This window comes from Musa acuminata, chromosome BXJ2-1 (genome assembly GCF_036884655.1).
Source record: "Musa acuminata AAA Group cultivar baxijiao chromosome BXJ2-1, Cavendish_Baxijiao_AAA, whole genome shotgun sequence".
Taxonomy (NCBI): Eukaryota; Viridiplantae; Streptophyta; class Magnoliopsida; order Zingiberales; family Musaceae; genus Musa; species Musa acuminata.
This window is the reverse complement of record NC_088338.1, coordinates 35333992-35361725: the sequence shown is the minus strand read 5'-3', so window position 1 is coordinate 35361725 and position 27734 is coordinate 35333992. Positions and strand designations below refer to the sequence as shown.

Here is a 27734-nt window from a genome sequence, read left to right as displayed (position 1 = left end):
AGTAATTAAATTTAGTTAATGAGATTAACTACAATAACATATATGTGTTAAGTATTTGTATTTCAAATTTAGAAGGGCTCATACAAAAAAACCATCAACATTGCAAAAATCTGCATGCAATTTCCCAAATAAATAGAAACATAATTTAAACTTTTTAAATAAAATTAAGAAATCAAAAACTTACATCTACAAAAAGGGAATTATATTTTGGGATTTTTTGTTCAATGAGTGTTTGAGAGGGATCAGAGGATCACACTGGAATATGACATAATATAAAAAATAAGTAAAAAGTTATCAATTAAACTATTGACCTTCCAAATCTAATTTCATGAACAAAAACTTGAAAAAAGATAATATTTCAGTTCAGATTGACTCTCATGAATCAAACTTGGCCAATCTACTATTACTGTTTTACTTGTGATTATTTGAGATTATTGGAGTTATAAGAAAGAGTGGAAAAAAAAGGGAAAGATGATGGCCTCAACTAGGGTCTGTAGTACCAAACTGTACCGCCCGGTACGGGCGGTACGTACCGGTCCGACCGGTTGCCGGTACGCGGACCACCTGTTACCGATCCGAGTGCACTGCAGCACTGTAGCAGTACTCGGTACACCTGAGTGTACCGCTCGGTACACCTGGGTGTACCGCTCGATATACCGTACCGTACCGATACCGAGCCCAGGTCGAAATACCGGTATGGTACGGTATTGCGAACCTTGGCCTCAACTTCAACTGTCCCTAACATGCAACACTCCCCTGGCCGTGCTGTCGTGGCCCAAGCATGAACTCACCACAAATCCTTTTAATACTTACAGTAGAAAAAGTTACTTGTACAAACAAATGATTTGCATAACTAAAATGATGAATTTCTCGTATCTCATTTATATATATTGTTGTTCATGTTGCCACCAATTCTTTTTCTTTCTCCTCTAACTATCAAAATGAATGGCAAATTAACACTGTTTAGGATGTTGGTTTCATGTTAATTAGTTCTCAAATTAGTTCTGTGCTTGTAGTTAATCTGTGTTTGTTCTGTTCTTCCCCTTTAATTAACTTCTGATTTCTATTATGATATAGTTTTTGTATAATACATTCTTTTTGTAAATTAATTTTTCTTATACTCCTCAAATTTGTCTGAAGAAATGATTTTGCGTTGTTTTAGTTGCCTCTTAACCTGCAATGGCTTTATTCACTCCATCAGGTTCTGTAATGCAGAAGGATTTGCTGACTTCAAGTGATCGCTCAACGAGATGCCATCAAGCATCTATCTTTTCTCATTCAACCAGCAGTGTTGTGAACTTGCTCTTTCTCGGAGCACATCCTGTCACCACCAATCTACTATGCAAACCATCATCTTTGACAAGACAGCACGAATGAGGCCATTTTTAGATTTACCCATGAGTGGCAGCCAGTGCTGTTTATTTGATTCCTAGAAGTTTTCAGCTTCATGTGGCAACAAGTTCTAGCTTGATGATGTCAGTGAATCTCAATAGTTTGTTCCAGATATTTTGATTGGAATATTTGAAATAGCAATTGAGATGAATAAGATTGAGAAGAATTCACCGAGAAGCAATATGCTGGAGGGGTATCTTATGGTAACTCTGTTTGAGCCATCAACATCAACCAGGCTTTCCTTTGAGAGAGCTATAAAAACGTTAGGAGAAGTTTTGATTACAGAAGAAGCACGTGAATTTTCTTCAGCCACGAGGAGAAACTCTTGAAGGTATGATCTTAATTATGTATAATTTTGTGGTGTCCATAATTGTATAAGGAAGACTTAACGAGTGGAAAGCATGATTTGCAGATATAACTATAGTTGAAGGTTACACAGATATAATTGTTTTGAAACACTTCAAAGGTGGAGCTGCTAGATGGCAGCTTCTACTGCCAGTATTCTTTTTTATAAAAGCTGGGATGATCAAGGACAGCATCCAACACAGGTAAAAGGAATAGTATCTCATTGTTATCTTGTTCAGGAAGGATGATAAAAACAGAAGAAAACAACTGGAGGTTTTTTATGCTGCATTTGCTCTCTGATGATTCAGATGTATGCATGATATGTAGACAGCCAGGTTTTCTATGTAGGGAAGTTTGCTTCACCATTAGAACTACATGTGAAAAAATGCTTGAAACCTCAATGAATTATGATGACATAATTGTTCTTACTTGTCATATTAGGAAGTTAATTACTTCATCAGAAAACATTCCGTAAGGTTGCTGTGAATTCTTTGAGGTCACCATAGGGAAATAGAAGTCAACCAGTTCATGATGCTAGTTGTAATAGAAAAATCAGATATTGGTATGAATTGCTAGCCTCAGTGTATAAGTTCTATCAAGAGATATTTCACAAGCTGATAAGCACCACAATAATGCATTAATTTTCTTGGCATGTACATTGTGAACAAAGCTCTGGTTTTCTAGACGTGGCTTCGAGGAGTGCATTGTGGAAAATGAGGTGTTAGATGTGCTTCCTAAGCATCGTGCTTTCATGCAAATCCTCACCCAAGACCTGATGAGGTATATGAACATGTCTGAAACCATTTCTGGAACAAAAGATCCATCGTCTCAGCAACCAACACTTAATTTTCACAAAGATAATGGTATCATAAAAACTATAATCCTACTCAATTTAAGAATGTGTTAGGCTAGTCCATGGATAGAGCATGGGGGCTTTTGTACATGACTATATAGAGATTAAGATATTATGGGTCACAAACCATTTTTTTAAAAATATATAGTTATCTACTACCCATTATCACCCCTCTCTGGATCTCTTTCTTTCCTTTTTGTCGTTCTAAATTCTAGATAATCAAATCACATCTGTTTAACAGGTGCATGTAGTTTTATGGTGCTCAGTCCTTTGTAAGGGAAGGATGAATATATATTTGAAGTACTGCTAGCTACTTAGCTTTGTTGGGCACCAAAATACCAATTTGACCTATGGTTTATTCTGTGTTGTCAGATGATTCAGCAAGCATGCATCAGATGCTGTGTAAAGACTTATTCAATGCATCCAATAGGCATTGATTTTGTAAAACATGCCTGTTTGTCTCTATCCTTTCATACAACTGATTCAAGATAATGTCCCAATGTATGTTGATTTTGAGCACCAAATAAATCCACCTTTCATATTCTTGGTTTTGCTCTAGCATTTTCAGGGGACTATTTTTACTGGTATGACCTACTGAGCAATGTAAAACACTGAAATATGCTTCACAAGCATCACATGGTTCGGAATCTTAAAGAGAGATTTTCATATCAACGGGTCTGATTTGCAGCATCACTTGGAAGCTTATGATGCTGTTGGCATCCTTCATCCATTTGTTGGTGGTTCATTGGTAGCCTAAACAATAGGAAAATTGTTTTTTCTAGGATAAAATTTGTGTTTTGCCATTTTCTTTTCCATATTTGCTGAATTAGCTCAAACCTTGGTTACCAAAATTGAACTGGACCGGTTGGCTGAACCAGAGAAAAGGGAATTGGTCCCTTGACTGACCCGGTTCTATATTTGGATCGTCTATGGCTGTATGCATGACAATTGAGTTGAACTGGTTGACCAAGCTGGGGTTATGGTGACCTGTGAGTAATGGCAGAGTCAAACTGAACAGGTCCAATTTTATCTTTGATAAAAAATAATTGAAATGCCCTTAGTTCCAGATTCCTTTTTATTGTTTGTCAAGGGCATGATAAGAATGAAAAAGTAATAAGTTAAATTGAGATAGCTTCCTTGTTAATCCATGTTCTCCACATTATGTGTCTTAATTTCATGCCACACGGACCTCTGTCCTGGCTCATGATTTAGAGGAGATGAAGGAGAAGAGGAGAGGAATAGAGGAGAAGGAATAAGAAGAGGTGGAAGAGGATTATTATCAAATACACAATGCTCTTGGTGATACGAGGGCTGGAGAGGGCAATATATGTATATTTGTTATACGCGATCAAAGATACTATTTTTGTGGCTTGTCCTCTTAAGATGAGAAAAAATTTAAAGAAAGAGAAGTAGATAAAAATAGAAAAGAATGAGAGGATAATAAAGAAATAAAGGTAGATAAAAGTGATGATAAATTGATAATAAAGAAAAGAGAAAAAAGGAGAAAATATTACCCACTACTTCAACTAGTTATTCAGTGATTCTAGGCTTGGTTAGGTTGATGACCGGTTCAATTTTGATAACTATGGCTCATATTGATGTTAGTTTTATGCAAGGTTTTTAACTTCGTACCGTATCTGCATACTGAGCAGTACACCAGGTGTACTAAGCGGTATGCCTAAAATAGGTATAAAACTCTCCGAAAATACCTAAAAACTAAAAAAAAAGTTAGAATAGGGTTTTTAAGTTAGAAATAAATATACATTTAGTATAGTTTTAGTAAATCTAATGTAAACTAGGTAAGAATAATGCTACATATCTTTTTCGGGCTTTGAGGAGTGGCCTTGTGCAAGATTCACAATTTCGGTTCGTTCCGGATCGTCCTTCTACTAGTATTGAATTATCTAAAGAAAAAATATTTGAATTGTTAGATTATTTGTATATAACTTAAACTTTAAGATTCAAATAAATTAAGTAATAACATATATATATATATATATATATATATATATATACACACACACCTGATTCTATCAACAAAACGAATGACGGGCCTCCATGGGTGGTGGATCGAGGTCCACGATCCTATGTATTTGTATATCAATATAATATGTTTTTTGGGCCTAATCCTGAAATTGATCCCACGACTTAGTATATTGATACACCATATGCCATTGATGGTCGTATGTTGATCGTCGTGACTCACGTGTTCGAGGTGACACCTAAGGCATGAATTGGTGAATATTAGAACTTTTAATTTCACTACTGATCTATTGCTCCGTTTCATATTGTTGCTCGGAGAAGTATGACTAACTATCATCGTACTACTGTTGGTCGTAAGATTCTTCATAATACGACGATTATGAATACGATGAGCTTTGTTCTGTGTCTACGTCATTATAGGAAAGGGTTTAAATACCCTTTAGGATGCCTCCAACGGTCAAATTGATCGTTTGAAAAATCAATATAAATCGGTAATGGTCGGTTTTGACTGTTATCACCCGGTACAGGTCGGTAATGGTCGAAATCAATCAATATCGCTCGGTATAGCTCGGTAACGATCAAACTTTCGATCGTTATCGCCCGGTACAACCCAGTATCGCCCGATACAGGGCCAAAAATCTGGTACCGCCCGGTAGTGGACGGTCCACATGTTGATAGGATGGCGGACCGGTACGTAAGTACGGTCCGAAATTAAAAAACTTGGTCTTATGTCACCTGGGCTTGGTACTAGCATTGACTTTCGTTGAATTGAACAATTTAGATGACAAGTTTGTATCTGCTGTAGCTTGGAGGTATGCCTAGGCATCACTAGAATTTAGGATCTGGATCCAAGGGATTGTATGCCTGAAATCATTGAATCAAATTGGTTAGAATCAGCCTAAAATCAACTAGATTGAATTGGTCTTGATGTGGTGCTTGTATTAGTTAAAACCATGGATTGTTGTACCACCTAAAATGGTACGAAATGGGCAATACATATTGGTCTGGACGTGGACCGGTACATGGATTGCCCTTGTTTTGGGTGGTCCGGTCCAACTGAGTATAAAAAAGAACTAAAACAACAATTATGGCTAGCTTTCTTCTCGGGGGCATGTGGAATCGATGTCGTTGCAACCACCGCTATCATTCGACGTCATCGCCGTTATCGTTTACCGTCATCAATCTCTGCAGGACACCCTCCTCTTCTCCTCCCTCCTCCATCGCCTCCTCTTCTTCCTTACTCTTTGTCGTCTTCCTCCACCATCTCCTCTTCTTCCTTCCTCCTTTTTCTTTCTCCTTCACTATGCCTTCCTTTTCTCCTTCTTCGTCTTCGAAACATTGGAACGTTACGGTGTACCATGTGTTGATATATTGGTACTGATTAGTATGTGTTGGTCTGACCAGCAACTGGTATGAGTCTAGAACACGGTAAGGCAGTCCTTGTTAAAACCAACCAAAATTTGGTGGTTCTTTGTCTTGGTACTAAAACTGACTTCAATAGCATTAAACAAGAATGCATTTTAAATACTGGACCTATATGGGTCCATGGCCAGATCAGTGTGGGTATGGTTGGCGGCAACTGAGGGATGGGCCTACAATGTGGCTGCCAGCTTCCAAGTCACACGTCTGCAACACATCAGAAAACCCTAGGCACAGGATCTTTTTTTAAATATAAACTGGACTGTTTCACACCCGAACCACTAAATAACGGCTGGTATGAACTGGTCCAGGCAGTTTTGCTGCTTTTGTATTCCTTGGCTTTTTTAGATGATAAAATTGTGTTTGCTCTTGCACAGAGGCATGCCTAAGGATCTCTAAAAATTGAAGATTCGGATATGATGGATTGGTTGCTTCAAATCATCAAATCAAATTGGTAGAATCAGACTCGGATCAAGTAGGTTCAACTTTGCATAATGTGGTGCTTGTATCAGTTGAGACCAGCCAAAATTTGTCAATTCTTTGGCTTTCATGGTTTTCTGACTTCTCAAGTGGTTTTAATATGATCATGAATGGTATTCCCTTATTTAGATTGGCAGTCCGTATTGGAACCTGCCTATCCTTCTGTCTATGAACATGCTGGGAACCCCTTGGGGACATTGTATATCTTCGTATGACAATGTGCTGCCATGTCAGTTGTGTGAATTTTCACTTGCTTATGTATAAGCATATATTGATGATGCCAACTGAGACTGTATGTCCCAGCTGGCAAAGAAATCCATGGATTATTGGTTTTGTTCTTGTTTTGATATATTCTTTTGTTGGATATTCTGCTTGAGGCTTTTGCAATTAACTTTATGTTTGTGAATTTCAGATACCTACATAGGTGGGATTTAGATCCTGCAATTGATGTTCTCACTATGTGCATCTGCCACTTGCCTTCTTATGAACCTTTGCGGAGTGAGGTAAATACAGTTGTCTGTCAAAAGCTTCAGATTTCTTTGTACAAAATATTGACATTTTGGCATCAATATAATTTTTTGCAAAATTATTTTGATCATGCATCCAAATATAATATCTGTTCGGGGTCTTGGTAGGTCTTGCTTATGAGGAAAGCTCTTCAGAGATACCGTCACATTTTAAATGCTGATGAGCATTACAGCACTTGGCAAGAGGTATGACTTCATTTTACTTCCATCTCTTCCATCCAGATTTTGAATATATCATGCATTCTTATTGATAACAAGATGGTAAGGCTATAGATCACAATTTAAAGTTGATACCAAATGGTTTAAGTAGATACACTATGTGGTAAACTGGTAACGTATTGATCCTAAAAATTGTTGAAACCAGTATTGGACTGAGATTAAATCTTTGGTTCATAGCATATTATGTTGAAAATTTTGTCTCTATTATCTTTTTCAGGTAGAAGATGATTGTAAGAAAGATCCTGAAGGTTTAGCACTAAGATTAGCTGGTAAAGGGGCTGTTTTTGCTGCTTTAGAAGTTGCCGAAAGTGCATCTTTATCTGTCGAGTTGCGTAGAGAACTGCAAGGCCGACAACTTGTTAAATTACTCACAACAGACCCACTTAGTGGTGGAGGCCCAGCTGAGGCTTCAAGGTTTCTTTCTTCATTGCGTGACTCAGATGATGCCCTACCCGTTGCTGTTGGAGCTATGCAGTTTTTACCTGACTTGCGCTCTAAGCAGCTTCTTGTATAACGCCTTGCAAATAACTTTTCCCTAGATATTATTTTATTTATTTTTCTGATTCAAACAACTTGAACTCATTCAGGTGCACTTTTTCTTAAAACGGAGAGTTGGAAACCTTTCAGACACTGAAGTTGCCCAACCTAACTTGTGGGCACTGGGTCTTCGTGTTTTAGCTTTACTGCCATCGCCATCCCAGCAACGATGTTCGGCTTTGCATGAACATCCTCATTTGATTCTTGAAGTTACATTGATGATGAAGCAGCTACAATCAGCATCATTGGTATATTGTTACTCACTATAGCTTTTATCCACAATATTGTTAACAATTGTAAGTTCTGAACTAAGAATCTTTGCAATGTTAATGAATTGCATTTTGACTAAGAATCTTTGCAACATTAATGAGTTTCATTAGACATGAACGGTAACATATGACTAACATCATGAAATTTTGGCAGTATTTCTTGTACTCTCAAGTGCAACCGGAGAATTGCTTACTGATGATGTTTATTTGCAGATATTGAAAGACTTTCCATCCTTGAGAGATGACAATCTAATACTTGCATATGCTGCTAAAGCGATTACTGTGAATGTTGGTGCTGCTCATAGGGAGACCAGGATCTCCGTTTCAGGGTCTAGATCAAAGCAAAAAACTAGATCTGGCACACCATCCATGTCAAATTTTGCAAGCAGTATTGGTAACTGGCAAAGAGAGGCTCGCCGGGCTTTTTCGTGGACGAATCGTGATAATGCGCCCAAGATTCCTCCAAAGGATGTTCATCGAAAGAGAAAGAGTTCAGGATTTATGCATTCTGATAGAGTTGCTTGGGAAGCAATGTCAGGTATCCAGGAGGAGCGTGCCACAGCATTCTCTGCTGATGGACAAGAGAGGATTCCATTTGTCTGCATTGCTGAAGAATGGGTTCTCACTGGTGACCCAATTAAGGATAATGTTGTTTGTGCTTCTCATAGATATGAAACTTCTCCTGATATTACACTTTTCAAGGTACGATCTGCAAAGTGTTGCTTCTGAATGCAGCATGGTTCTTCAGCTTACTTTTATCATGAAACGGGAACATTTAGTTCGAAATAGTCAATTTAGAATTGCTTCATGTTGTTGTGTGATTCATTGGAAATTTGGTTGTTCAGAACCAATTCTCCATATAAATTTGCTTGTGTTGAATCATGAAGTACAGTTAAAAATTGAGTTGCATGATTTATTGGAAATATGATTGTTAAAATTTAAAAACCAATTCTACATATAAATTTTGTAGTTGAATCATAAAGTACAGTTAAAAAATGAGTTGATATTGTCTTATGAAACATCTCAGAATGATCAATTTAGTAATGCTCTCGACTGTTGCATCTATGTGGCCATTTCAAAATAAATGATTGATCAGAAATGGCTTCTTGGATTATATTGTTAGACTTTAGTAGTTTATCTATTTTCCTTGCCTGGCCAACTATACAAAACCAAAGGGTATTTGCTGGTGTAGATGTTCTGTTTGATGTTCTCTAAGATGTTTAATTTAATGATTTTCAGGCATTGCTTTCTTTGTGCTCTGATGAGTTGGCCTCTGCCAGAGGTGCTCTGCAATTATGTATTTCTCAGATGAAGAATGTGTTATGCTCCCAACATCTGCCTCTGAATGCTTCTATGGAAACTATGAGCAAAGCATATCATGCAACAGAAACTTATGTGCAGGTATATGACTTCTGTGAGAAGCAAGTTGTTTATTTGCCATTTTTAATAACTGAGGTACCTATTTTAGGCGCTAGGCTATGAAAAAAGTCTGTTGAGAAAACTGTCTGGATCAAGTGAATTTTCAAGCAACTACGATAAAACTCGGGAGACAGATGATGCATCTACAGACACTGCAAGCTCAAGTAGCGGAAGTCAGTATCCTGATGAGCTGTCTGAACTTCTCGGACAAGCAGACATCTGGCTAGGACGTGCAGAGCTTCTTCAGAGTCTTCTTGGATCAGGAATAATTGCTTCTCTTGATGATATTGCTGATAAGGAATCTTCAGCACGTCTGCGTGACAGATTGATCGTCGATGAGCAGTACAGCATGGCTGTATATACATGTAAAAAGTGCAAGGTCGTCATTTAATTTAATGGAGAAATATCCATCGTAGTTCTTTTCTTAGTTTCAACCTTTTGGAATTGATTCTTGACAAACTTTGGTTGTTAGATCGATGCTTTTCCGGTATGGAATGCTTGGGGCCATGCCTTGATTCGGATGGAACACTATGCTCAAGCACGTGTTAAGTTCAAGTAAGTAGGATATTTGGTTTCTTGTCAGAACTCAATTAAAGAATCTAGTAGTTCTTATGTTTGACAAAGACAATTTTTTACTAAATGAATTGGAGTTTTAGTTGAGACCAAGGTTTGACGGACCGAAGCATACTGCTTGGTACAGGTGGTACCTGTCCGATAGAGGACTGGTATGGGTGGTACATTGGTACACCCCAGTGTATCATGTGTCAGTATGCTCGGTACAGCTCGGTAATGTGAACCATGGTTGAGACATGTAAGTTGGTTAGTGTATCGTTGCACAAGTGATAGGTTTCATGTTCGAGTCCATGTGTGAGCGTCATGTATGTCATTTAATGTAATGAAAATATTTTTTAATTAAAAAAAATAAAATTGGAGCTTTTAGTTGGTTAAAGAAGTCAACTTTGTATAGGTATGCTACATAGATTGTCATGTGTGGTCAAGCTACCTTTCTTGCTGTGTGGTATTGTGCTGGTAGCATATTGGTACAGTGCACACCCTATGCTTATGGTCACGACTGGATTGGTTGGTGCTACAATTTTAGCATTGCAATTGGACATGCCAATCAGAGGCCAGCAACCCTCTTGGTGTGGCAAAAATTTATGTTCCTATATGACATTGAAAAATAGCTTGTACTTTACTTTTGGCTGGGGAATATTAATTTTTATTTCATATTGATGAAATTGTTTATACAGAGTTATGCTTTGAAGGTGTAATAAGAAAATATAAGTGATAATGATCATGAGTTGGTCGTGTCATTAAAAAGAAGCCTCAAAATTGAACTTGGTGGCTAATGAAGTGAAATCATTTCAAGTGTTGACAAGTTTTGCAGTCTATGCCAGAAAAGCGTCATTAATATAGGTTGAGAATAAAAAGTTCAAGTATATTTTTGTCCTTCGGGTGTCAGTAGAATGGCAATGGATGTTTGTATATGTTGGTATTTGGTTGGTTTAAGATATCTTATCTTACATCAAGTTTATCAAAATTTATGGATGACGAACTTGTATAATCACTTCTGTTGTGCCAAAGCTTCTCTAGATAGGACATGACAGTCGAGCAATATATGCCTGTCACCGAAGTACATATGCTTGCTGTTTCTCCTGGATTATGTTCTTGTGTAACGTATATGTGATTGTATCCAGGCAAGCTCTTCAACTGCATAAAGGTGATCCTGCAGCTGTGATCCTCGACATCATTAATACTGTGGAAGGAGGTCCTCCAGTGGATGTTCCCTCCATAAGATCAATGTAAGTGCATTATATGTATGCCTTTTCTCATTCGGTTCTTGTTGTGAGAACGAAGGGTCATTGCTTTTGAGTGTCTCAAGTAAATCAAGTTCCTCATTAACATGCAAACTTAGGATACTATAAAATGGTGATTATTGACTGAAAAAAGAATGGTGATTATTGATGAACTATTGTGACATGATCTTTCTTCCTTCAGACGGAGGACAATACAAAAAATTTATCCAAAATATTGAAAAACTTCTATGTTGTATATCCTTTTTATTTGTATTTATGATAATTACCACTGGACTTGTTGAATATTTTTTCTAGATCATTTTGACTATGACCATAGTTTTGTTTATGTCAATTGCCCTTGTATAACAAGCTGGTCTAAAAGGATTTGTTTACTGCAACACCGATTAAAGGATAATCTTGTTTTAATCTTTTGCATTATCCATGAGCATTTGTTAGTCTCATTTTATATTGCTTTTCCAGTCTTTCTAATGGGAACTGGGAAGTATCATAAACTTTGAAATGGTTTACTACGTGCACTACTATGAGATTTGGGCTGCCATAGTTTGTGAATTTTGCAACAGCAATAAACAACAAGCAATGATGTTCCGGCTATTTGGGTAAACTATTTAGACCTTTTGTTGCCATTGAGATATATAAAAAAGCAATGTCCTTAGTTAATCAAAAGCATTTAAATCTTTATTTATGGTTTTTAGTAAAGTTTTCTTAGTCAACCTCCTTTTTTCCATTCGCATCGGTTCAAAACAATGTGAGAACTCATGCCAACACTGCACCATGTCTGGATGCAGATGTGATGGGCCACTTCCCTATGACCTCCTAACCCCATCCTTTGAGGCACTTGGGTGGTGAGGGTGCCCCGCAACACTTCATTGTGCTACAGTAATATGCATAGTTCTATACTTCCTGTCAATGGTCTGATGCAACCCTCCACCTTTTTCATTTGAGCCTAGAACCACAAGCAAATGGACAAACCTAGTGACTTTCTTGGCAGTATAATGGGACTGAAATTTTGTGGGATTGTAGGAGCAGCTCTAGAAGAAACTTTAGAAGGCATGATCAAATGAATCTAGCATGAACTGTTGTTGGAACAGGAAGGAAGATGGTCCATTACATTTGGAGTTTAGATCATCTGCTTTAGTAAATGTTACAGTATAGACCCAGGTTTTGAATACCAGGCTACATACAGACTGGTATTTCCTGGTTTGACCAAGTACAGTTTTGAAACTTATACCTTGATACGGGAGCAATACATTCATTTTCAATTTTTTGTATTTTATTCCTGTAATATCCAGTATCCTGGTAACGTACCAAGCTGATAAATAATCAAATCTGCATTGATCAATGTTAAAACCTTGGTACAAACAGAACAAACCCTTGGAATGTTAATACTCACTCTACATATACTATTTACATCTTGGTATTTTCTGCATTATTAATCTCGGATCTCTGTGTCAAAATCTTTTTATACCAATGAACCAGTTGTGTATTACAGGAATATGTTCATTTTTCATTGTTGTTGTTCACAAAAAAGTTGATAGCAAGGCTAATATTGCAGGTATGAACACTTGGCTAAAAGTGCACCGACAATCTTGGATGATTCTCTTTCTGCTGATGCATACCTTAATGTTCTGTATATGCCATCGACTTTTCCACGTTCTGAAAGGTCCAGAAGATCTCAAGAATCTTCAAATGGTCCATCTTTATATCCTATTGCTGATTTTGAAGATAGTCCTCGCAGTAACCTTGACAACATCAGATATGTTGAATGCATTCACTATTTACAAGAAGTAAGTACCATTTGCATAGCTTAATGCAGCAAGAACTATTAATTGTAGCTGTCACTAAGCATAATTCTGCATTATTTTTATTGGGAAAATGAAACCTATCATTTAAGTTTCAAGATACACCAAATTTTATTAGGTATACACTATGCACGAATAATTTCTCATTTGATATAGAACTTGTTTGTTTTATTCTGTTACGTGCTTAATTCATGGTAGATGCTACTAGTTGAAGTTGATGATAGAGGCAGTTGATCATCTTAGTTCCATTTATATTCTATCTAAAATATGTTATGGTAACTGCTATGTTGGTAGCAGTTTGGTACTTCAATTTTCCTGTGATTTGCTACCTTAGGAAATAGGAAGTGATCTTACTTGCTTTTCTGATGTATGCCTATCTATGAATGTGCAGTATGCTCGTCCAGAAATGCTTGCATTCATGTTGAAGCATGGTCACTATTATGATGCTTGCTTGCTGTTCTTTCCACAACATTCTCTACCTTCACTCTCTCTGCCTTCACCACATGTGTCGATAGCTCCTTCCTCGTCTCCTCAAAGAGCTGATCCTTTGGCAACCGACTATGGAACCATGGTTTGCCGTACCGAACAGTACCGCCCGGTATGGGCGGTACGTACCGGTCCGACAGACTTTCGGTACGCGGACCGCCTCTTACCGTTCAGGTACTGTAGCAGTACTGTAGCACTGTAGCACTGCTACAGTGCTCGGCACACCCGGGTGTACCGCTCGGTACACCTCGGTATACCGGTCGGTACACCCATACCGTACCGTACCGAGCGCGGGTCGAAACGCCGGTACGGTACGGTACGGCGAACCTTGTATGGAACCATTGATGACTTGTGTGATTTGTGCATTGGGTATGGGTGTATGGTTGTTTTGCAGGATGTCATCTCAGAAAGAATTGCTTCTGCACATTTAGAAGATGCAACAGTGAGCCAGTATATATCTGCTGCACTCACTCGTATATGCAACTACTGTGAAACACACCGGCATTTTAATTATCTCTACAAGTTTCTGGTATTAAATAATGTTTCTTAGTCTAGCATACTCTTTGCTTATGACATTATTTCATATATTACAAACTGGAATTGCTTTAAATTCTATTTTAGGAAACACCTGCTGTTTTAGGATTCTTGTTCTTTGCAGATACAACAGTTTGAAAATGATGCCTTATCATAAATTGTTAAACTCTATTATTTCCCAATACATTGCTAATGGATTATAGGGCTATTAATGTTCCATTAGGCAACTTTGAATGCAAGATATTAATGGAATTGTGTATACTGTCTAGAGCATGCTCTACAGAATCAGCATTGAAAGAACAGGGACAAGTTTGGTTTTTTCTGAACAATATCTCATCTAATTCAAAATAGTGGTTAATATGTGTTAACATTTGTTCTTGTCATGGAATTATTTCCACCAAACAAAAGGATCCAAATGCCAAGTTATGTTGACTAGTCGTATTTACTGATTTGAAACCATGTAAACAGTGGTTAACATCAAGGTTCGCAATACCGTACCGTACCGGTATTTCGACCTGGGCTCGGTACCGGTACGGTACGGTATACCGAGCGGTACACCCAGGTGTACCGAGTACTGTAGCACTGCTACAGTGCTACAGTACCTGCTACAGTACCTCGGACCGGTAACCATCGGTCCGCGTACCGAAAACCTGTCGGACCGGTACATACCGCCTGGTACGGCTCGGTACGGCAAACCTTGGTTAACATGACTATTGACATTTGTTGGCACATGTTGGGTGCGCTGAGCCTAAAAGGTATAAGCCCTGCACATTCAGCACGTCAAACTATGCCAGAATACCAACACAGAGTATGGCCAATTTTTAGCTTGCTAACTGGCATAACATTCAATACTATTTTGCAAAAGGGTTTTATGCCAAGGATTTTTGTGTTGCTGTTCTAACACAATTGAGCTGGTAGAACAGCAAAGGTACAAAAATGATCACAACAAAGTCTTTAACTCAAATACTTTCCTCCATATGGCCTCGGATCCTCTTGTCGGGATTGGCAGTAGTTCTGGCTTCTTTCTTTATAAGAGGTGTTGTTGTGACCATGGTAGAAGCAATCCATGTAGGTGCACAATTAGAGGTGTTGGCCTCTTTCACAATGAATTATTTTCCCAATTGTGTATGATATATCATACTGACACACTGTCATGGTTCAATGTTGGACCAATATGAGGTACAGACTAGTATTTAATTCTTGCTCCAAATTATTATGGATTGTAGATAGGGGAAGTGGAAATCTATTTGTTAGTACTTGCAAGTTGCAAGTTGATTATAGAATACACTAAAGAACTCAATGATGGGTGTCAGTAGTGTGTTTTGTATGTTTATTATGAGAGGGATTGGATTGTAAAACTGATGGATCTATAAATGTTTTATTCATGTATTAATGCTCCATCTTGTTTAAGAACCACACATCTCAAGTTCTCTTTAGAGCCCTGCATGGTTTTCTCTAAATGGTAATATTGTAAAATGTCACCGTGATGTAACTCTCCCAGTATTGTCGATCTGAAGTAACCCTATTCTTTGTCTTTGCCACTGTCATGCCCCCCTTGCATAAACTTATTTTTTCTAATGTTTTTAAGGTGAATCTGACCTGAACATCATAATCCAGGTTATTAAGGGTGATCATGTTGCTGCTGGTCTATGTTGTATTCAATTATTCATGAATTCTTGCTCTCAAGACGAAGCGATAAAGCATTTGGAACATGCCAAGGTATAATTGTGTCTCTCCCTCTGCTCTGTCTGGATCTCTCTCTCTCTCTCTCTCTCTCTCTCTATATATATATATATATATATATATATATATATATATATATATATATATATATATATATATATATATATATATATATATATATATATATATATATATATATATTCGCAGTTGGCATATTGCATCCTGATTATTCTTTTAAAGAGGGTGCATTCATTTGAAAAGAAATACTGAAATATTGGTGCCTCTTTGGTTTTTTGTATTAAGATAGTTCATTTTGAACTCGATTGTCTTCTATGCTCTATTAGTTATTATTAGGTGTCTAACCTTTAGTATCTTAAGATGGAAAGTTATGAACATAACATTTTTGGTAGTGGTTGTGGATAGTAATAATGAAGTGTGGTCAGATATGCTAGATAGCGATCATTTAGTGCAAGGATTGATATTTCAGTCCGGTTCTGGTATTGGTCAGCAGCTGGATTGATTCAGTTTTGTCTGCACTGGGCCAAGTAAAACTAATTAAATTTACTTATTATATTTTTTCACTAATTGATGAATCAAAATGTGTTTAACATATATATCAAGAAAACATGTGTAAAAAAACTTATAAAAGTGCTACAGTGGGAATATAATTGAAATTTTCAAATAGTTGTAAATAAATAGTCAAGTAAAAAGCCAAAATAATATATCTTATGTATAGTTAGTGGCCACTATCACCAAAAATGGCCACTGTGCTGAAGTGAGATGTAGGTCGTGGTCCCAACGTCAGATGGTATTAGATCCTCAGTATAGGTTTAAAATCCATTCATGACATTGCTCTATGATAATTGTTACTGATATATCATGCATGAAACAAACTAGCAAGATTTGTGACCTGTTGATCATTAAGTATAGTTAGGTTCCTAGCTGCTCCCCATGTTGGTAACTATCCTGGCTTGGGGCATGTAGGGTCAGGGAAGACCTATATTGGCTGTTGAGAGGTAAAATTATGACTATCGTCAGTATATTGACTCTGAGCCATACGAAGCATTAGATTCAGCAAATTGAGATTAATTATCAACATCACATTGTGGCGTATGAACGATGATGTTTGCACCTGTAGTACTCAGATGCAAATCCTCTGGGTATGGCTGAACTACGCATAGCTAATGATAAATACATGACTAGCCCATACTCATGCAAGCAAAAATTGGAGCATGAAAATATATATGCATATACTCTGCCTGATATCCATTTCTCAATGATATGCACATATAGTACATGTACAATAGACAAAGAGAGTTCTTTTAACTGGAGTATTTTCCCTATTTTTATTCCTGTTAGTTTACTTCTCTTTGCAGCATGCCAATGTTGCATAGCTCATTGGCTCTTGGTGATTAATTCATCATATTGGGAACTAATGCATATGTAATACATGTACAATAGGGAGAGAACAGTATAATCTGGGAACAATGCCACAATGCCAATTTCTTTTAGTTTACATCTCTGTGAAGAATGCTAATGTTACATACGGCTCTTGGTGAATAAGTCATCTTTCAGAAAGTATATTCAGTCAAAGAGGATGAAGAACATCTTGTTTCCATTGAATTGATTGTTTGTTTGATTTGAGACATTGATGTGAAATTTGATTACTCTTTATGTTGAATTGCTTAAGTTGTCAATTTAAGGTCTAATATGCATGTTATGTTAAAAGTTTCTACCTTACAAGTGGTTTTGTATCAATATGTTCAGTTTTCTGTTTACTTAGTGTGGGTTCTGCAGTAGTATGTTCAGTTTCTACCTTACAAGTCATTTTTGCCTATATAATTTTTTCCTTTGTTCTTGTATCTTAACAATGGATGTAGATTCATTTTGACGAAGGATTATCAGCACGACATAGAGCAGCGGGCGAGGCTACTAGAGTGGTTTCCAAGTCTGTTCGTGGAAAGAGTGCCTCTGAAAAACTAAGTGAAGATGGGCTTGTAAAATTCTCAGCCCGGGTAGCTATCCAGGTGGGATAATAACATTGTTGAACTAAAGCAGCTTCTTATATTCTAATAACAAGAGGACATGCATCCCAACATGTTTTGTTTCTGTACCAAATTAAACTTCTAATTTTCTATCATGCATATTCAATAGCAGATCTTTTTTTGCAACTACATAAAAATACTTGCACAAAATCATAAGCTTACACACTTATATGCTTGTCATTGCTCACATTGGTCCTTCATATGAATTGCCTACACAAATATTTAAATGTATATAGGAATATGAATAGAATTATTGATTAAAAGTAAATTAAATTACAATTGTTTTTGCATTTCATCAGATTGGCTTGTCTTGTATGCTAAGATGAACCTTGGCACCATCAGAAGGTTGCTTGTTGCGACCTGGATGGATAGGGTTCAAATCATAGAATTAATGTCTTTGCCTGTAGAGGTAAGACTAGATACACTAATTCGCATGAGATCCTGCATTAGCAAGAACCTTGCGCATTGGGTGGGCTTGAGTTTTGTATGCCCTAGTTGCCTATACTAGAACAAGGTTTTTCAGTTTTGTATGCCATTTGTGTCCTATATTGCATGGCTCACTAACTTTACAGAGCATCTTGTTCATTGTTATTTTTTCAAGCAATGGATTGGTTTCCTGCAAAACCAGAGTGTTGTCTATGTTGGTACCAATTGGGAAACTGAGGGTCCAAAATAAGAAAAAATATGGAAGTAGTGGTCTTTTCTGCATCTGTAACTGATGGACCTGGTAACCTATACTGAAATCTTTGTCAGGTAGCCCAGAGGTTTCTAGTTTACTCTTGTCTTTTAGTTGTTTTTTTTTTTTTTCGTTTTTTGATGCAGCATAACCACAGTGCTCTTATCTCCATACCACCTACCGAGTTACCAACTATTTGTCAAGTGGAGGAACAAGAGGAGGTTGTGGTGGTTGTTGAACAACAGCAGAGTAGTAGATATTGCTGGTGATGGTTGTGGTGGTGGAGTTAGCAGTAAGAGTAGTGTGAATCGAGGTGGCAGTGATCTTATGGCAACAGAAGAAGGATAAGAGATGTGGTGGCAGTGATCTAGTAGAGGAAGAGGATGAGATATAAGATTATTTATTCATTTTAATTTTTTGTAAATAGTAATGTCAAAAATTTGAACATTACTTTTATTTATTTTTTGTTGTAAGGTACAAAAGGTTAAGGGTTTTTTCAGTTTTATGGATTATTTTCATGGTTGAATTGCTCCTATGACCACACTAGTTGGGACATATGGCATATAGTATGGTTGAATTGCTACATTGTGCCTTATCCTATTTTTCTCATCACAGCATCCCCACTATTTTGTTCATCTGAACAATCTTGCATTACCTATCATTACTCTATATACCTTATAATACCTTTCTCCACGGACCTATTAACTATCAGATATGAAACAAGATGCTCCTTCCCGCTTGGACCACAAAGCTCTTATTTTATTGTAATTTTTCTTTAGTCTTCTGTTTTTGTATATCCAAGTCATTAAAAATTTGTTTATCTACTTCACCATATTTTTTCAAACCTCTATTATGATTACACACTCCTTATCTTGACTATATATTTCCATAAGTTCTCCTTATTTTAAAGGTTTAACAATTGTGATCTTCCTTTTCATAATTTAAACTTAGATTTCATTAAAGCTCTTCAAGTAGAACACCATATGTGATCAACCTTGTAAACAGCATCATCGAACACCACACATCCAATCTTATCTATTTTCCTAGTAAACATGCTACAATGCAAATTTGGAAGCACTTGGTGGCAGCCCAAGAACAGCCCTGATATTCTTGGTTGTTGGTTCATCATACTGGTCCTTAATGATATTATGCATTGACTAGATTTTGTTCTCTGAGAACTACCACATCATTATCAAATTGTTATGTGATTGAAAGAAATGAATTCTTGAAACTGACAGTAAATAATTATAGTTTGATTGGCTAATCTGATTGTTTATGTTACATTAATTGGCTAGCCTGACAGTAAATAATTCTTGTTCACCGCTTGTAATGGCCAGCCACTGGCATGTTACATACGTTGTTAAATATGGTATGTGCTATTATAGGTGTAAGTGTTGGCACTGTTCTGCTATTGGATCTTCGTATATCAATTGCCATGTGCCTGTTGCTGCAGTACTTATACTATGGCATGACTGGCACCATACCCTTGGTTGAGATCTAGTTTCTAGTGACTGGATTTATCTTCCTGGTACCTAAAGAGCTCTAGACACTGAGACAAACATCCACATTCATTTAGTCTTTCTTCTGTAAAACACAGACTGCTTGCTTATACTGCAAAAGAACTTTAGATATTATGAACCCTCAATTCCTTTTTCTTTTTTTTGTTCTTTTTTAGGGTCTTCATCAACCTGTTTCTTACATATCTTAATATTATGTAGGTAGAAGTAGTGAAATCCCTCAATGATTCAGATGGACCTCAGTGGAAGCATTCTCTATTTGGAAATCCAAGTGAACCTGAAACTTTTAGGTTTGTTGTACTTTTTTATTTATAATGCTTTTGTGAATTTTGCTGTTTATTCATTATATTCATTAATAAGCTAGTTATGTTTTATGTGATTCAGTGAAAACAAGAACTTTTTGATGGAGAATTAATGCTCAAAAGGATCACAAAAGACATGCATGACAATAGTTTCTCAGCTTGTGTCGATTTTCAAGAAAAACCTTTTTCATTTGTCTTCATTATAACTTGGGCATATGTTGTTTTATGGATTAAATACACTGAATTTCTTTGGGTATATAATTGATAGAATCAATTTGGTGTCAGTGCTAAACCAGCATACTGCTGTTTGTTTCATTGCCAGCATTTATGCCAATAGCTATAGCACAATGCAAGTTTCTTGATCAGTTTCTGATGTACATTACTACTTATTTGTAGATTACTTGTACTCTATCAGACAAATGATGGATGAGGTTGACTTCTGTTACCGTTTCGATTATTTACTGTAAGTCTTGTTCAACTTTGCAGGAGAAGGTGCTTAATCGATGATGCACTTGCTGAAAAGCATTTTGACTTGGCTTTCCAAGTTATTTATGAATTTAACCTCCCAGGTAAGGCATTCATGGCTCCATAATGCTATCTTGATATTTATTATTCTTTGTTTTTCTCTATTCATTTGTGGGATCTACTCTCTTAAATAATTTACTTATGGATATATTTCTTCTTGGCCAAGGCTGATGTGTACTGCATATCATTCATCTTTCAGCTGTTGACATCTATGCTGGTGTGGCAGCATCCCTTGCAGAGAGAAAAAAGGGCGGTCAATTAACAGAGCTCTTGAAGAATATAAAGGGCACAATAGATGAAGATGATTTGGACCAGGTAAAGAATAAAGATTTTTTGATTTTCCCTATTTTGTCATGGATGATATTAACCTCTGGTTAAATTGGTTGTCATCTAAACCAACGCCTCCATTCGATTAGGTTCCTACCAAACTAATTTATTTTTCTAAGGAAACATGTTTTTTCACCTTTTAGTACGGTAGAACATTCAGACTATCTGATATTGATTGTGTTATTAAATTCATAATAGAGGTGCCAACTCCTGATTTGATCCGCCAACTTGGTCCTTACCTGACACAAGATCAGTTGAGTGGTCACCTACGTGTTTGCGTCTCAAATAGGTAGACACAATTGACCTGATTAATAATTTGGGTTGAGTTCAGGTTTAGGAAGTTGATTCGATAGACTGAAACAAACCTGATAGACCAGTTATACTCGAATGTGTTAAATGTCATTTCAGGGCTAGGATGCCAATTGTATCATTTTGTCTTATAAATAGGTCAAATTGTGTCATTACAGGTTTGATCAGATTTTAGTTGAATCTTGTTGAAATGCCTTAATCATGTCATCCTTGGTGGGGTTTGAATTTAGAGTTTTGTTTTAGTATATTGATCTTAGCCCGACACGATCATGGACTGACCTGACCCATTAGTACTCCTAGTTCCTATGGGCCCATTCGACTTCATATTTTTTTGTTCAAAGTTCATAAAAATGCTGCCTTCCTCATGCCAAAGATTTCAACATAATGAGATATTATTGATTGTTTACAAATGAATGTTTTAGTTTGTAAATGTTGAGAACATATAAGCTGGCAATGTTTTACTTTCATGATTCTGTAAAATTAGTACCTCACTCTGTTAGAACAATTGAGGTTTATAAAAAGTTTTATTTTTTTATTGCTTCAATAAAAAGTCTTAAAAGCTAAGTGTGATCGAGCCAGTGGACATGAATCTGTACATCAGTTTGTAGTGATGGTACTGATATATATATATATATATATATATATAAGTCCAGTTTCTGTTCCCATAAAGGGTATCCTGACCTGCTGTCACTTGGATATTTTTTGAATATTTTGATGATGCACCAAGATATACCATGCTAGTTTGCTGTCTAGTGGCATTCAGCAAGGACTTGTATTTAAATCCTTGCTTGTGTATTCACCTACAACAAATGATGACAATCTAGAAATGGTTATATTAGTACTAGTAATTAAATGCTGTTTCATCATTTAAAATTTTAATAGGTTCTTGGAGCTGCCATCAACGTATATGCTAACAAGCACAAAGAACGGCCTGATCGGCTCATAGACATGCTAATTAGCAGTCACAGGTATGCTTTCGTGTCCTTGTAATAATGACTTTGTGTTTGTTATTGTTATTATGTTAATTATAGGTGGAGTAGACATAAGTGGTCCAGCGGATCTTTTAGTTTGTTGCTTCATGCATAAATAATACTTCATACCTTTGGTCATTCTGAACTGGACCATCTTGCCTAAGCTTTTAGACTTAGTTTAAAATTTGGTTTCCAATGGTTTAAATACCGGTAAACTATCAGGTTGATATGGTGCCAGTATCCTAGGCAGTATATTGATTCATACTATCTGGTATCATAAAATAAAATAAAATGTATTACTGTTATTGAGTAATACTATATTTTGATGCAGGTACAGGGTCAGATCGGTGAATACTAGTTGCTATATGCCACTCCATTTGATATTTAAATCCTTGTTTAGACTAATTTTCAAATGATTTTTGGTCTGACTGTATATTGTAAGTCATTAAAACCAATTACTTTTATCTCTTTGAATAATCTTCACGGTCACGACTTGCAAATTTAATAAAGTGGGGGGAAAAAAAGAAGAAAAAAATTATATACAAGGAATAAAATCCTTTGCCTAAAAAGGCTTTACTAGAAACTACACGTAACAATTGAATGTTCTTAATTTAACCACCAAGATTGATTTGTACATAACTCATTGACAGGAAAAGATACATATAGCTGACTGCATATAGTTGGGACATTGCGGTCTGTTGTTTCTGTTACATGGTCTTTCCAAGTTACCTGTCTTCTTTCTTTTACTGACTTTTGCTTTCTAAGCTTTATATATTTCAATTCGTCTGAGCACATCCAACAATTTCCAGTAGAAATCCTAATAATAAACTCATACATTCTGTTCAAGTGGTTTCCTCTACCGTATACATATGCAGGAAGTCTATTACTTCCTGCTTGTGAATGTGCTTGTGAAATAAAATAAGATACAGTGAATTTCCAGTTAAATTTACCTGTTGATTTCAAATTAAACTAACAAAAATTTCAGCAGCACTGTATGTTCACTTGTATATCTGAATTGTGTTTCCTTGTACTCGATATTTCTTTCTTATAGGAAAGTTTTAGCTTGCGTTGTTTGTGGCCGTCTAAAGAGTGCTTTCCAGATAGCTTCCCGAAGTGGAAGTGTTGCTGACGTTGAATATGTTGCACATCAGGTTTGATGTCTTAACGACAATTAAACATATGTTTCAGAAGTTGCATTCTAGGCATGTGGGTTTTCACTTTGATTGTACTAGATATTGACATCATGCTGTACTTTTACATGTTAAATAGATTTCGAACCGTTCACCATTAGATCATATTCCTACTTCATTGAAATGAGGAACCCACCATCGTTAAAAATGAAACATACTTGACATGTTTTGTGAACGAACTCTCCTCTGCCATTGACTTTAATACATAGATCTAGAAAATTGAGCAACGGGCATCAGCCATGTCATGCTTTCATCAATTTTCTATCGGCTTGTTGATTTTTTTTTCCGGATATTATTTAATCTGCAACTCTTGCTTGATTAAATTATGAGATGTCTAACCCAATTAAGATATATTATGATTTTCTTGCATCTCTTTCTTTGAATTTGCCTTGAATTTGTGCACTTTTCTAATCCTGCAGGCATCAGTTGCAAATGCACTGCCCGTGGTTGACATGTGCAGACAGTGGTTGTCAAAGTACAAATTTGGCGTCTAGCTCCTGGAAGTAAACACAAGGTGGTAAAAGAAAGATGTTGACAGAAGAATTTTGCATTTGTAGATCTATTACAAAATAAGTGTTGGTGTAGGAGTAAACATTTTTCTACCTTGTAGTGGTGAATATTCGATCCCTGTTTTCCACCAAATTCTCATGATGTATTGATGTAAATTCTATTCCCTTCCATAGGTAATTAGCCTTCAATTAAAAGGCTTAGCTCCATATACAATTTGTGTCCGGTGGTTAATCCTTCAGGCCAATCAATTTGGTCTTAGCTGTAAATAATCTCTCATCCTGTGAGATAATGCTCACCAAAATATTCTTGAGATGTATCCAATGTGAGGAATATGCATCTCTTATGCTAGAACATTTATGAGCAACAAAGAACCGTTTGATCTATTTATATAGGTTTTCTGTGTGTTTCCAGGATGTCATTAACTTGGTGGAAAAGATGGTTGCATGATCGACAAATGTTAAGGAAACAAGAAGTTATTGAAGCACCATAATAAAGGTAATGCATTTATTTTACAGTATTGAACTAGGCTCTGTACTCGTGTTCATTATTGCTCCTTGTTTGACCATGCTTCTGATGATCATGAATACCATGTCGATTTATGCACTTAGAACTCGGGAAAGCTACAGAGAGATTACAATGGAGAGAGATAAATATGAACTTATAAACATGTCTTTGGATTTATATTTTTTGTTCTTTCTTTTTCTAATCATCTGAACATTACATTGTTGCCGGTAGCAAGTTTGTTCAGTCCTTTCTTATTGAGCTGAAGCTTTGAGGAGGAATTGATTGCTTTCTTTCTGAGTGCTTTAGACGCCCATGAAGGATAGGCTGTGGAGTGATGGTATAAATCACCATCTAGGTCTCTTACTAGGGCTTCTTTTGTAGGCGAGTCTCTTTGTATAATCCATGTTCTGGAGGTGAAAAAAGCACGTCTTTCTCTGGTTTTATTCTTGAAGGATCGCATCAGTTTTGGTACATAAAAACTAAAAGAGAGTAGAACCGATCACATGCAATTGCCAGTAGAGCAAGTTGACTAATGTGCTTTGAGCCATCCATAAAGCAGTGATGAGTATATACATTACCAGGACATTGGTAATCTGTCTCAGTCTAATGTGTGGAAACAGTCGCATCCACAGCTCCACGGATCAAACTATAGCTGCATGTCAACTTAAATAATTCTCTAAAACTGTTGCTAAATGTGTTTTTATCTCTTTTCTATATTAAGTCTGGCTGTACTTTGTATGTTGGCAAATGGCTCTAGAAAGCGAGTCAAATTGTGTAACAAAGTTGCTTAAACCTAGGAGCAGTTTATAGTATATGGGCTCTACTCAATTTGGAAGGTCAGAAATGAAATGTCTTTCCTTAAGAGTTGAAGTCACTCCAACTAATATCTTCTTTAGAACTGTTGCCTATGAATCCAGTTGTAAAACTATGTTTGTATCTCAGGGATTAACTTGTGAGACAAATACTATCAGGATGGCTTGGACTAACCCTCAGCAAGATTGGTTTTATCTTAATGCTAATGGCCGTATCTGTATCAATTGCAGGAGGGTGGGGCAGACTTTCTGGACCGAGATTCTAATCGAGTGTTTATTTTTGCAGGTTGTAAATTCTTGTAAGACATGAATAGCTGTTGTAATGGCTAATGGCTCGTATCTGTATCAATTGCAGGAGGGTGGGGCAGACTTTCTGGTCCGAGATTCTAATGGTATTTTTATTTTTGCAGGTTGTAAATTCTTGTAAGACATGAATAGCTGTTATAATGGGTTGGCTGCTATTAAGGAGCGACTGTTTCAAGCCAAACAAGGTGGAATTCACCCGATTGAAATGGAGGCAGAAGTGATAAGCTGAAGCTTCCTTTGAGGATGCACGAGTTACTGATATCCAAAACTTAGGATGTACAAATTACTTTGGTAATATATTATCTTTTCTTAAGACAGGTGTTTCGCTAAAAATTATGTGACACTCAATCCATAGCTTTGAAATTATATGAAACTAAACCTAGACTCAAATAACGCTCGTCTTGTATCTCACCAACTTGTGCACCTATTTTCCCTTGGATTTGGTGGAGGACTCCCACTTAGAACTTGTAGTGGTCTAATGGCTATGGTTTTGTTCTTTTCATTGACTTATTAAATTGGCGTACGTGCATTCGGCTTGTCCTGCCCACAGAACTTGGATTTCGTGATCAACGCACATCGTCTTCAAACCCGAAAACGACAGCACAGAGGCGAAACGGAGTACGTTCTGTTCTCGTATTCGTCTTTTCTCCATGTTTGACTGATTTCTTCTTACCATGAATACCACGCACCGTCGTCAAAATTTATCGACTCTGCAGATTTCCCAGCAGGAAGAAGAAGAAGAACACAAGCACCCAACTTGCGATTTCTCTTTTCTTCTCTCTCCGACACTTACGGAACCTTATATTGGAGTTTCATGATGTCATCGGTAGCGCATGACAATTTCGACAAGCTAAAACGGAAATCACTGAGAGTGAGAGATGTTACTTGCAATGAAGCGTCGGTTCATACTACCGTGTTCCATTTGGATATACTCTCTTATATTCCTGTGCTTCCCGGGAACGTACTTCCCCCGCAAAACATGACTCACCGCATGCCATCAACGAACCATCAGAGTGGCTCTCTCGTCCACCGACGGTGAGAGCCACGCATCGTCTAATGTCATCCGACCCGTGATTGCGTCGTGCGACGGGCACACACATGAACTGGTGACTGAGACATCAATGACGAAGCTATCAGAGCGAGTTGGTCTCGGAGCGAGGCTCACTCTCATATTTGATTTGATACCCAAGAGAGATGGCTTACTCCGGCATACATGAGGGTCATTCTATCACACGTTCACCCATGTTTAATGGGTCGGATTATACTTATTGGAAGACTCGTATGAGGATCTTTCTCATTTTCATGGATTTCGAGCTTTGGACTATTGTTGAAAAAGGATTTCGAAAATCTTCTCTTCCGATGAGCGAATGGAATGAATCGGAGAAGAAGGTTTTTGCTTTAAACGCAAAGGCTATGAATGCCTTGTTTTGTGCACTAGACAAAAATGAATTTAATCGTGTTTCAATTTGTGATTCGGCTTTTGATATTTGGAGAACTCTTGAGGTCACTCATGAAGGCACTAGCCGAGTGAAAGAGTCCAAAATCAACATCCTTGTGCACTCTTACAAAATTTTTCGAATGAAACCAAGTGAGTCCATCGGAGACATGTACACCCGGTTCACGGATGTCATCAATGGACTCAAAGCTCTTGGTAAAGATTTTACCAACTTTGAACTAGTAACTAAAATCTTAAGATCCCTCCCTAAAAGTTGGGATCCAAAAGTTACGGCCATTCAAGAGGCCAAAGACCTTAAAACATTCCCTCTTGAAGAACTTATTGGGTCTCTAATGACCTACGAAATAACATGTCAAGCTCATGACGAGCTCGAGAACCCCCTTCCAAAGAACAGGAAGGATATGGCACTCACATCACAAGAAGATCACTTGAAAGGAACATCAAGTGATGAGGACAATGACAATGACATTACACTTTTGACTCAAAAATTTAAAAAATATTTAAGAAAGAACAAATTTAAAA

At 36.9% G+C, this 27734-nt stretch overlaps 1 protein-coding gene across 5 annotated transcripts; it reads left to right on the top strand.

The window, feature by feature from the left end:
• Positions 1–279: 279 nt before the first annotated feature.
• Positions 280–26119, top strand: LOC103975194 (uncharacterized). 5 transcript variants are annotated; one of them, XR_010481842.1, is made up of 22 exons: positions 281–1723; positions 1805–1940; positions 6885–6975; positions 7108–7185; positions 7436–7726; positions 7806–8003; positions 8238–8726; positions 9264–9425; positions 9493–9822; positions 9916–9998; positions 11141–11245; positions 12813–13044; positions 15697–15798; positions 17643–17789; positions 20202–20290; positions 20789–20871; positions 21027–21142; positions 22346–22431; positions 23486–23585; positions 24044–24138; positions 24546–24629; positions 25861–26119. XR_010481842.1 is itself a non-coding variant. In XM_065093896.1 (20 exons), the coding sequence occupies exons 2-20, from the start codon at positions 1915–1917 to the stop codon at positions 24116–24118; spliced, it is 2883 nt and encodes a 960-aa protein (XP_064949968.1). In that variant the 5' UTR covers positions 282–1723; positions 1805–1914; the 3' UTR covers positions 24119–24340. The 5 variants fall into 5 exon arrangements, 2 of the variants coding, with proteins under 2 accessions (XP_064949969.1, XP_064949968.1); XR_010481843.1 differs by lacking the exon at positions 25861–26119 and adding an exon at positions 25682–25832 and having other exon boundaries at positions 24527–24629; XR_010481841.1 differs by lacking the exon at positions 25861–26119 and adding an exon at positions 25682–25832 and having other exon boundaries at positions 282–1723.
• Positions 26120–27734: the final 1615 nt, after the last annotated feature.

Bases quoted from the DNA above. Each gene is read 5' to 3' on its own strand.
- LOC103975194 (XM_065093896.1), top strand. From the start codon at position 1,915: ATGATCAAGGACAGCATCCAACACAG. The intron at 8,004-8,237 runs GTATATTGTTAC...GTTTATTTGCAG, and splicing joins AGCTACAATCAGCATCATTG to ATATTGAAAGACTTTCCATC. The intron at 9,999-11,140 runs GTAAGTAGGATA...GATTGTATCCAG, and splicing joins CAAGCACGTGTTAAGTTCAA to GCAAGCTCTTCAACTGCATA.